General features: G+C 38.3%; 1 protein-coding gene across 1 annotated transcript; it reads right to left on the bottom strand.

Annotated features, from left to right (window-relative positions):
* Positions 1 to 3,428: 3,428 nt before the first annotated feature.
* hbae4 (hemoglobin alpha embryonic-4) lies at positions 3,429 to 8,087 on the bottom strand. The gene is made up of 3 exons (XM_064322831.1): positions 7,611 to 8,087; positions 5,568 to 5,772; positions 3,429 to 4,877 (listed from the first exon to the last, which is right to left on the bottom strand). The coding sequence occupies exons 1-3, from the start codon at positions 7,700 to 7,702 to the stop codon at positions 4,749 to 4,751; spliced, it is 426 nt and encodes a 141-aa protein (XP_064178901.1). The 5' UTR covers positions 7,703 to 8,087; the 3' UTR covers positions 3,429 to 4,748.
* Between the last annotated feature and the right edge of the window lie 3,745 nt (positions 8,088 to 11,832).

The following is an 11,832-nucleotide window of genomic DNA, read 5'->3' as shown; positions in this document are numbered from 1 at the left end:
GCCCAGCCATCTTATCTGAACAGAAAATACCCAGTGTCTCCTCAGCTGCCACCTCAATATGTCTGTGCTTCCATTGCAAGGTCAATCCATTGAGCCTGTTCTCTATCACTTGAAAGCACAACTTTCCCATAAGTCTGTTCAGCCTTTCTCTCTGTAGGCTATCATGACAGGAAGCACTGATAGAAATAAAACAGTAGTTTTTCATTGCAGGTATTCAATGCATTTATTGTATTGCAAGTGTGGTGTCCCAAAATAAAAATGAATCATAAAGGTTGGAGCAGACTGGCAGACGTTCTCTGTTCTACAAGGACATCTAACCACAGATATCTTGACACAAGCTGCTGAAAGGTAGACACAATCATGTCATACCAGGAACTGAGAATTAATTTATTTTAAATATTTCAAATATTTGTTAAAGAAGATGAGGCATGAGCAGCTACAGGCAAAAATTTTGGATTTTTACAATTCCTTTGCACTCTCTAACCCCCATCTGCCTTAGACATTTATCAATAGGCCACTCTTGCATTCTGTTATTGGCAGTGTTTGTGGCCAAAGTCGCTATGTAACAAGAGCTTGTGTCGTTATCTTCTCTGCACCATGCAGCAAGCTAAAATATAAAGCAGATGCCTAGACTACTGCAAAGCTGCACAGCAGCAGGTTTGCAGACACTCCTCATCGCACACAACCGCTTCACTGAATATGTTTTACCACTAGAGGGCGTAGTCTCTACAGTCAAACCAGGAGGAGGTTCAGTGATGTTTTGGGGTTGCTGGGCTGCCTCTGGCACAGCGCCTTGAGGATGTGCAAGGCATCGTTGAATCATGATTATCAAGCCATTTTAGAGTGCAATGTTGAATAGCGCCAGAAAGCTGCATCTCCATTGATGGATCTTCCAGCAGGACAATGACCCCAAACACACTTCAATAAGCACCAAGGACTAATTTAAGACAAAACACTTGACTGCTCTGAGGTGGCCAGCAATGAGTCCAGATCTAAATCCCATTGAAAACCTGTGGAGATCTGAAAACAGCAGTTGGGAGGAGTCCTTCAAATCTGGGAGAACTGGCAGAGTTTGCACAAGAAGAGTGGGGCCAACTCCAACAGAGAATAGCATAGCTACAGCAAGCGTTTGACTCGTATGTTTAACCTACACACTGTAGATTTTGGGAAGATCGGGAGACACGTGACCCCTAATATTTTAATATAAATGAATTGCTAGACTAGCTATTATGCTTCTGAGACTTGACATTTGACGACACAAAAATAGGTCGGCCAGCAGTGTGTCTCCCCAAAGATGAAATTAAATTAAATGAAAGGAATTTTTATTTTCCTATTCACCAGTGGTACCTCCACTTAGACTGTTAAGTGGAAAAATACAGTTTTGAAATTGTTGTCCTTAAATGCACAGTAATAGGCCCAATAGGCTATAGGCTACTAGTGAGTGTCATTACCAACGTTTCATTATTCATTTATTGGATTATGTAATTTATTCATAGGCTACTTAAATTAGCAATTAACTGCTACATGACAGTTTATGTCATCTTTTAATACTTTTTCTCTAAATAGTTATTTTGCATATGAATACAATTACATGCAGTGCCAAGACCTGACAAGATGGGTAACAAAAGTAAAACTATTAATAAAGAAATTTTTTGCCTAAGTATACAAAGTTGTTTAGGCTGAAATCGAGTACGGTAATCTAGACTTCAAAGAAAAAATATTGAAAATACATGATTTACTTTTATCAGGAAATAAGCAGATTACTCTCTGAAATTGAAAAATATGATTACTATGCTTGCCAGAAAGTTCATGGTGTTTTCGATTGCTTATCAACACTAAACATACTGAAGTCGAAGGTGGAGCCCGTCAGAAATTGAGATAGAACCAATCTGTGCTGCTTGAGATATACCCTTAGGCTAGTTAACAACCATATTCAAATTCAATTCAATTTACAATGCTTAGGCCCATATCTCACACCACATCTTTTTATGAATAAAACGTTTTAAAAGTTTCAAATGACTGGGTAATTAAAAAAAACGTTAAAATAGAGTTGCATTGGCCTGTTTACAGCTGATGGTTAAAATGCCTTCAGAGAAAGAAAATATTCCGTAGTTTAGGCTAAGACAAACATTTACTGTATAGGTCCAATAGGACCTATACAGTAGTATCCAACTGTTTGGCGTACTCTCTAAAACTATTTCCACATGAGAGTGCTTGAAAACTGAAACTTCCGCGGAATTTTCTTGTTTTCTGCACCGTCATTGTTTGGTGTGGCAGGAATTATAGGTTTTATTAAGAAAACAAGACCATTAGCTACGTGTGCCTGTTTGTGTGTGTGTGTGTGAGTGTGTGTGCTCGCAGCAATGCCTTAACAGTATTAACAGAACCCTCAACCAATGAGTTCCTTGAATTACTGCTGAATAGATCTCTCCCAAATTTACCAGATACCCACAGGCTAACCTTCATTTTATGCTAATATGCCTCTCCTCTGATTGGCTCTGACCCTCCTGTAGTAGCCTACTGTGTGGCATGTAGCGTAGAAAATATTCACTGGCTGAAATAGCATACTACCATACTGCTCATACTAAATAAAAAACAAAATCAGTATGTAGTATGTTGTACGTAGTATGCTATTTCAAACACAGCCATGCTTCTTCTGTAAGTTAGTGCTGATATAAGTAGCTCAAGCGGTGCAACGAGAGATTCCAGACAGCCAGGCGTTGTTGTACTTGTGTTTGCGTACTTGCGTAGGGTATGTTTCCGACATATCGGTTTTCGTATTTGGCTCAATTCTGAAAATATTACTAGATAGATTAATCATTTTTAATCCCTTGGCTTGCACATCACAATTACATTTCTGGGACATACCATTCACTATACAATCTGACCGAAAGTACAGAAAGTAAAATGTTACATTTAACCCCATGGTTGGGGTAAAAACGAACTCCGCGCAGGGTACACTTAACAGTACTAATAGATTTAAAAATGAACACAAAGTAAGGCAGTTAAAAAAATTCCATGTTATATGAAACAGTCTTTAATTTATTTTTTGATTACATTCATATGTTTTCGTGGCCTCACAGGACTTCTCCGTTCCTGTTTAATGTATGTTTGATCCAAACAGCTGTAACTGTTGATGTAACATGTCACCATGCAAAGTTAAAGATAAGTTAAACAAATAATATCCGGTCTGAGTTGAACCAATCCAATCAATTGGTTAATTAATTGTCAAATGCCAACAGGCTAACAGCCCCATTCAGTTTAACCCTGCAGTGGGAGTGTCTGTACTTTTGCCTGCCTCATGCTTTTCAGGATACCCCTCCAGAAAAGTTGAGCACAAAAATAGCAACTGTGTGTGTGTGTGTGTGTGTGTGTGTATGTGTGTGACCTCGTATGAGGTCTTACAGTACAGTGGCTGGCACTGCTAATCAAGTGGCAAAAGAAAATCAAGTATTTTTATTGTTTCAGTGGTTTTAATTTAAAAATACAGAGCCAAAAATAAAGACATTTCCTACATTTATACATTGAAAGATATTTAAAGAGAAACAGCAGCAGTATAATTTAGTTTTATTTTAAGTTTCATTACAAAAATATAACATATAAAGCATTCTTTAGGCTAGTGGTTCTGAAATTCTGTCCTGGGGACTCCTGTGTACAATACGCTGCTTTTTGTTGCACCCAGTATCTTGCTCAGTTAAAATAGTTCAACACGTGTCTAATTCTTTTATATCTTTTCCTTAATTGTATTAACACAATGCAAGTTTGGTTTTGTTATCTTTGCATTGTCTTTGAATTCCTCATTATCTACCAATAATTAGTTTTAGTGGCCATGTGTCCACACGTTCACTAATTAGAAGCCTGTTGACACACGCAAGTCTAATTTAATCTGTTGAAGTTTTTTTCATACTCTTTTCATGTAATTGTTCGCTATACAGTACAGGTAAGCACAATGTGAACGTGGGACTTGTACTCTTCGTGGCATGCTTAGCTACACTGCCTGGCCAAAAAAAAAGTCACGCACTAATATTTTGTCGGACCACCTTTAGCTTTGATTACGGCGCGCATTCGTCGTGGCATTGATTCGACAACCTTATGCAACGTCACAACATTTATTTCCATTCAGAATTGCATTATCTTGTATTGACGACGGGAGAGTCAAACCACTCCTTAAAGTCTTCTCCAGCACATCCCAAAGACTTTCAATGGGGTTAAGGTCAGGACTCTGGTGGCCAATTCATGTGTGAAAATTATTCCTCATGCTCCGAGAACCACTCTTTCACAATTTGAGCCCGATGAATCTTGGCATCGTCGTCCCGGAATATGCCCGTGCCGTCAGGGAAGAAAAAATCCATTGATGGGATAACCTGGCCATTCAGTACATTCAGGTACTCAGCTGACTTCATTTTATTGCCGCATAATGTTGCTGAGCCTAGACCTGACCAATTGAAGCAACCCCAGATCATAGCACTGCCTCCGGAGACTTGTACAGTGGGCACTGTCCAAAAAAATCCAAATGGCGACTTTTCTTTTTGGCCAGGCAGTGTATTTCTGACATAATGTGTCTTAAGAGGGTAAGCAATCCATCAAAAGATGAAAAGGGTATTCATGAAAAATAAACTATGGAAAATTATGGAATTGCAATTTTGGTTAGAATGAAAACCAGCATGCATAGGAGTTTGGGAACCACTGTTTTGGGCTATTTTCAGAGCCTAACACACAATTTAGCATGTTTGTCTTGACAAAGCATCTTATCTGTATTTCTCAGCTAGCACAGCTGAGAATGCTGAGAGGAACTTATCCGTGGCAGCATGTGCAGCTGGTGTGAACTCATCGGACATCTCGGTTGCCAATGTCACCAGGAGACAGTGAGACAGGAGCTGCAAAAAAGCTTATATAGTCACTTATGGTTTGAAACAACATCAAAATGTATCTGAGAGCAGAATTTCGTTGATAAAATTAGAAAAAAAAACCATACATCCCAAAAACTATTTATACTATTACAGCACCCCCCCCCCCAAGGCACCCTAAGTGGATTAATCTGTAAGCTCAATTTTGCAATCCATGTGCAAGTTTTTGGCTCCGTAAAGAGTAAATTAGAGTCACAATTAGCATCCCAGCATGTCTTTGGACTGTGGGAGGAAACTGGAGTACCCAGACAAAACCCATGCGGACACAGGGAGAACATGCAAACTCTACACAGAAAGATTTGAACCCAGGACCAGTGCTACCCACCGTGCCACCCGTGAATGTACAGCATTGTCCTTTTGCTTTACTGTTTTCCTTTTTTTATTATTACATACACTGATTTAACCCTGGTTTTGCTTTATTATTAAGACTATCCATTTTCAAACCACAGCCAGGGTGATTAGATCATATATTTTGGGGGGCTGATTACAACAGGTTGCTTTACAGTATTCCATATTTACTCTGTTAATCTTAATGAACGTGCCACTGAACTGTAGTCTTGCAGACATCAATTAATTTAAAAAATGTGGGGCTAAGACGCATTTGCATGTACTATCAAGCCTTAAAAGGTGTTTTATGGGTGTATCCTATTGAGGCAGCACCTTGAAATTAGTAGGATGTATCCTCAGATGGTAGGCATGCAACGCACTGAGAGGCGCCAATGTGGTGGTCAGCGAATCGATGTTCCTCGCCCCTCGTGCTATCGCCAGAACAATCTTTTTACCATGGGAAAGAAGATGGGGGGATCGTGGACTGATGTCTATGTGGGCAAAGTAGGTCTTGGTTTTAGGAAATACTGTAAACATCCTATAGATCAAAAGAAGAATAAATGTGTTACAAGATACAATGAAGACTTTGTAAGACTTCACAGGACAACTGTTAGCTCCTTAATTTGTCCTGAGATAACTGGCTAGGGTGCTTTTAACTATTTGCTACACTAAAGTTACATTAAAGCTTAATTAAGGCCACATTATATGGTAACTTGTGTAAGTTGTGTGAAATATTGTTATTAATCACCTAATGAGAAAATATAGCTAGTCAGCAGTTCAGATTGTGATTTTTCTGTTCATATAATGGTAGTCAGTTGGTTGCAGAAGGATTTAAATTAGTTTAAATGCAGAAACATAAACATGTAAAAATATTTTTTTTTTCAGATTTCTGTTCCAGCCAATCCCTTCAGCCATTACATTTTTTGAAATCATGCGCTTATTTTCTTCCTTATTTTTTCTTAAACTTCTTCAGCGCAAGTTTGGCTCATATCTAACAGCTCATAGCCATTCGTTTGCTGTTGCTTTGAGCTCTTCATTTTCCAAAAATGTGTTTTTTGTTTTGTTGACCAGGGGTTCGCATTGTCAGTATTTAGGGCTCCACTGTTTTGAGCTGCCAGTGTAACCATTCGCCATGCTGCACATTAAATGAATGCATTAGTTAATGGTATGTGTAGGATTGTATATGGGACATGTATTCCTGCAATGCACAACTATTTATGATATAATGTGGCCTTAAGAAGGTAAATACAATCTCTTGCCAGACATTAAAAGTGTCTAATTTGGAACAATGTACAGTACATTACTATTCATGGGATGCACCTGTGGATGAAAGATGAAAAAAAAACAAAAAACAAAACAAAAACAGCATGCACAGGGGCCACCAGGCCAGTACAATTTGAGAACTCCTCAGCAAGCAGATACAGTAAAACAGGTTCCCATCTTCTTTCTCCGACAGCCTCAGTGGTGAGTATATCCCCACTACCTCTACCTTTGAAATACCTCAGATTTACAAACATACACGGTATTTCATTTTACTGTTACACCAACAATAATCATTCAGTTGTATCTGCAAGTTAAGCCATAAGATCCGAATAAACTCTTTCAAATGACCGTTTCAAAAATAATATTACACTTTTGATGACAAAACTCCTGAGTAACATTGACTTAAGACGTTGAGACTAATCTTCCTCGGCTTTAAGTTCTAAACAAGCAGAACCGTCCCAACCTAACTTGAGCCAGTTCTCACCCACTGGGATCCTTTAATAAATAAATAAATACATAAATAAAATCGCTTTTTCAGTTAGTCTTCGTAAAGAAAAATTCATATCAAATTATCGTGTAGAATAGGGTGCCACCTAGTGTTTTTTTTTTTTAAGTCAAACGTACATTCGTAGTCATTTTCACTCATATTATTCGATAAATTCCGAGTTAGAAAAAACGTAGCCTATTTTAGATGGATAAAATCAACACAGTATTGAAGGCTTAAAATGTGAAAATGCATAGTTTACCAAAAAAAAGTAAGTGCTTATAATCCTTACAGTTAATTTTCGTGTTAAACAACTATATAACCCCTTGTTGCTGTTGGGTTTTATGTAAGAATCCCCTTATAAAGACATCGATCTCCCCTTATAAAGACATCGATCTCAAAGGACATATAAATATAGTTAATAGATTCGCCACACTTTAAATTATTTTTATGTGGTTCTTTTAAGTAGACCACTACTCCAGCAGTAACTACCTAAAAGTGTAATTTTTCTAAAATATATTTTCCTTTTTCACAACCCGTTACGTTTCAAATGAGAATCTACTTCATATTCTGGGATTGAGACCGGTTGGAATAAAAACCAACATAACAGTGAAGGAATTATTACATACCTGAAAAGCGCATCAGAACCTATGTCTTCAGCCTTAAGGGACATTTTTTCCCAAATGGTAACAAGAAGCTCTTTTTCGTATTTAGAGAGCATTACGATGAACTGCCCTTGGTGAATGCAGGTATTTGCCCAAGTAGCGTACTCCCTCCGCGCTAGAAACCACCGAAGGAAATTTGCAAAACGGCGCACATGATTCCCTCATGTCTTATCCCGACATTTTGGCAACAAGAAATTTGCTGACTTTAAGAAATGTATCTATTAAAGTTAAACGAAACAACTAAACCATTCGTTTTACTGGTATTGTCAACAAGCAACCCGTACAAGTAGCCTACGCTTGTTTTTGCAATGATGGTTTATTAGGTGTTAATGGCTCTCCATAAATACAATCGCTGATATTAGTAAAGGACATGCGCGTTCCAGCTACACCCGTATCTCAGCACTGTATCCTGACCTGAACAAGAGGCGTGCGGAGTCCCCCGTCTCCCCACCACCTCCTCCCCCTTCACACTTATTTAGTTTCCCCCTCGCAGTGCTCTCATGCATGTTCATGGTCATCACAGGAGTTAAACGCTAAAATCGACACCACAACGTTTATTACTGTCATCATGTAAGGTACATAAATTGAAGAAGAATATTGAATTAATGCAGAATATATTAAGTTGTCTTTGAAATGGGCTATTTTAAATTGTAAGATTTATTGATTTATTTTCGAGCAGTTAAGTATACTGTTTGGCAGCTGGCAAATTGAAAGTCAGGGATCAAGACATGAACAAGAAGCGGGGCATAAATGATTGTTTACTAGGAAATGTAATGTAATGTAATGTATTTATATATGTATATCAGTTCACGGATGCATATATATACTTATAAAAAAATAGGCTTCTTATTTTTTAGGAATACTGAATCAGAGGAGAGGCCTGCTCAATATAAACCTCTTGCCCCCTCTAGTGGAGGAACACACACGTTGGTAGACATGAAGGTATTGTGTCTCTCGAGTGAATTATTAAATGAAGTATTTGCAATTTTGGTTCCTGAACAGAAACATGATGCAGCTTTTAAGTATAGTAAAATATTAGTACGTGTTTGGCCCGTGGTCATCCAAATAAGATTCAGTGAGTACAGAAGCGTGCAATATCATTCAGGATATTTTTTTTTACAGTGCACTGCTTTCCAAATCTTTGAAAATGTAACTGTATTCACACATGAATGTGTACATGCATTCCAACTGGACAAGGCTCTTAGAACATTATTGCCCTATGTGCATTATTGTTTTGATATCTATCTGGAGATGACTTATCATGTCAAATAGAAAATAGGTATTTATATGACAAACTGCATTAAAATGTCTCTCTCTCTCCCTCACCCCCCCCCCCCCCCCCCCCCCCCCCCTCTAAGTGACTCTTGGCTATCATGCGTTCTCAGAAAAGGAGTGTGCCGAAATGTAATCATGATAAAACACCAGTGCTGCAGCTATCCATTAGGCAATCTGGAGGCAGAGGTCGGGTGGAGGCCGTACAGCACAGTAATCATGCTCTGCAGTGCGGCCCTGCCCTCCCCTCTTACGTCAGCATTTAGACTGCTGTGGCAAGGTCCCAGACGTAACTGAACACAAGAGGTCAGACTCCAGCTCGCCCCATATTTAATGTTACCCTTTTTGCCCCTTCACTTTTTGTCAGAGTCATTATTCTACAAACTCATGCTTGGACCATACTATCAAGGGTTTAGTATTGATGCTGTTCATTCATTTACTATTCTTTTAATTTTAGTTTGGTCTGCAGCCGTTAACTGGATGAAAATATATTTTTCATACCTTTGGACTCCACAGAATCTTGCTTTTATTTTCAGGGCTCCTCTTCTTGAAGTCCTGGAGCAAAGCCTTAATTTTTGGAGAAACAGAAACCATTAGAGACAATAGTGAATACCCCCCTCCCTCTCACACTTGACCAGAGTAGTTTTGGTCTCCTCAGTGATCATGCGCCTATGGATATTGTTAACTTGACCATCCATATCTGAATTTGGGCCTATATGATACACCACTTCCACCAGGGCACCTGGAAAGATCTGCTACCAAGCCGTTTCAATTAGCATTCCACAAGGCCCCATACGGCCATTAATTTACGTGCAAGTGTTTCTTAAATTTATCTGAAATCACACAATGCATTGCTTTTTGTTGTATGCTGTCACAGCTCACAGCACACACTATCCCACAGCTTTGCGTCCTTATCGATTGCTCTACCCCTGTCTGCTTTTTATGCTCTTCTGCAACTGCCTGTCCGTCTGGGCCCTTCCCCCTGCCCCTCATTCTCATCTCTTATCTCCATTTCTGGAGTGTGCTGCACAATCTCACTCATCACACTCTCCTTCTCTGGGCTCATTATTCCTCCCATTCATTAAGAGACTAGCTCTTGAACACTGAAAATTCAAAAGATGATGATTGGAAGTGGAATGTGTGAACATGGTGTGGAACATGGACATGACCCCTATGCTTCTTTTTGAAGCTCCTTCTTATAACCTGCAGCTGCTTGCCATGGTGTCAGTTGGGAATTCCTGCAGGTACTATACTATTAGCTCTTCTCAAGAGGATTCTATTTTCTACAGGCAGACAGACCCTTACATGCAAAATATAGTTTGTTGTTAGTCTACTGCACTTAATTAAAATTATAATTAATCGATATCTCTATGTCTGATTATATTTCATAAATCAAATCTTAATTATTAGCAGGACATCTGAGGGATATAATTCCCATGTGTGCAGTACATATTGTGACCACTTCTAAAACACATGGATAATAAAACTATTTTTAAAATCCAGTTCTGCTTCTTTTGTTTGTGAGTTTCCTGTCTTAGCATTTTCATCAAGTTTGTGGACCATTGATCTCAAACGTTTTTGTCATTCTACTTTTTTAGTCAACTACATTTTTGACATACTTTTATGCAGTAATTCTGAAGGCTTACAGTAATAGTTTGAATTGAAGGGGATATAGTTTTAGATTTGCTAAAGAAGATATGTTTGGACTGGTACATTTTTATCTGTAGTACACGTAAGCAGAATTTCATGGGCATCACTTGTTTAGCAAAATTATGAAAAATTGTGGTACTTTGTTTCATCACAATGGCGGTTTGGCTTGTTGCCATTCACTGTCAGTAAACTCCATTCATTTTATGCAGATGGTTTCAGGTTTCCACACTCTCAGCAAATAGGACCCAACAGATTTCACCTGTTAATTTGTAATCAAACCAGTTAAAATGGAACCTCTTTGAAATGGAATCATTTGTCATATAGTACACGCAGCACAGAAAATGAAAGCATAAGGTGGTCTGACTGATTGAAAATCCTGGCATGTGAATATGGGACATTTATTTTTAAGGGCATACATCAAGTCAAGTCACGTCAAGTACATTGCTATATCTGATATAATTAAAATGATAATGAATTAGTGTCTAGTTAAGAACAATTATCAGCTCATTATAATACAGAGCTTGTTACTATAGTTGGAACAAAAATCAGCCTACACAATGGGTCCCCAGGACCAGTGCTGAGAAACACTTCAAATGTAATGAGGCAAGTTCAACCTTATCATTCAAAATTATGCCCAAAAAAAAAGAAAATGATTTGTAATTCAGTATATCAATTAAAAAATCATTATGTTTTCAATTCGAATTGCAATTAATTTCCAGGACTGGCTGAATTTTAACAGAATTGACCCCACCCTGGTAGCTGGTGTGGCTGAGATAACTCTGCCACCTTGTGGAATTACATCATAGTATTTAACCACTTCATTAGTTGAATAGATCATATGATGTATTGCTTTGTCTGCCACTGATGAACTCCTGAATGCTTGAAAATATATATAGTATAGTTTTCAAGTGAAAACACTATTGAAATACCATTTATTTTCTGCTGCGTCCAAAACCAGCCATATTACTGCATTCATAATATGGAAGGCCCATGGATAAGTACGTTAAAGTCTCTATAATATTCTTCTCTTCTTGAGACAAAAGCAGCTCTGAGCTCCATTATTCAGTAATCTGATCTTTTTAACCACATTATCTAGAATCAGTTCTCTTATGCTTATTATTAAAATAAATGTGCGGAGAGGAAATTAAATATTTAGTCTTCAAACCCATCTGGAATGTACTGAATGCTAAATCAGTGAAAAGAAAACTTTCCCTGCATCACAGCCACAGCTGGGGGATTTCTGGTGGGGGGTGGGGGGGGGGGG

This window comes from Anguilla rostrata, chromosome 2 (genome assembly GCF_018555375.3).
Source record: "Anguilla rostrata isolate EN2019 chromosome 2, ASM1855537v3, whole genome shotgun sequence".
In the NCBI taxonomy this organism is placed as follows: Eukaryota; Metazoa; Chordata; class Actinopteri; order Anguilliformes; family Anguillidae; genus Anguilla; species Anguilla rostrata.
This window is presented reverse-complemented; position numbering and strand designations above follow the sequence as displayed.

Bases quoted from the DNA above. Each gene is read 5' to 3' on its own strand.
- hbae4 (XM_064322831.1), bottom strand. From the start codon at position 7,702: ATGCTCTCTAAATACGAAAAAGAGCTTCTTGTTACCATTTGGGAAAAA. The intron at 5,773-7,610 runs GTATGTAATAAT...TTTGATCTATAG, and splicing joins GGTTCTGATGCGCTTTTCAG to GATGTTTACAGTATTTCCTA. The intron at 4,878-5,567 runs GTGCTGCCTCAA...GCTTTTTTGCAG, and splicing joins TACATCCTACTAATTTCAAG to CTCCTGTCTCACTGTCTCCT.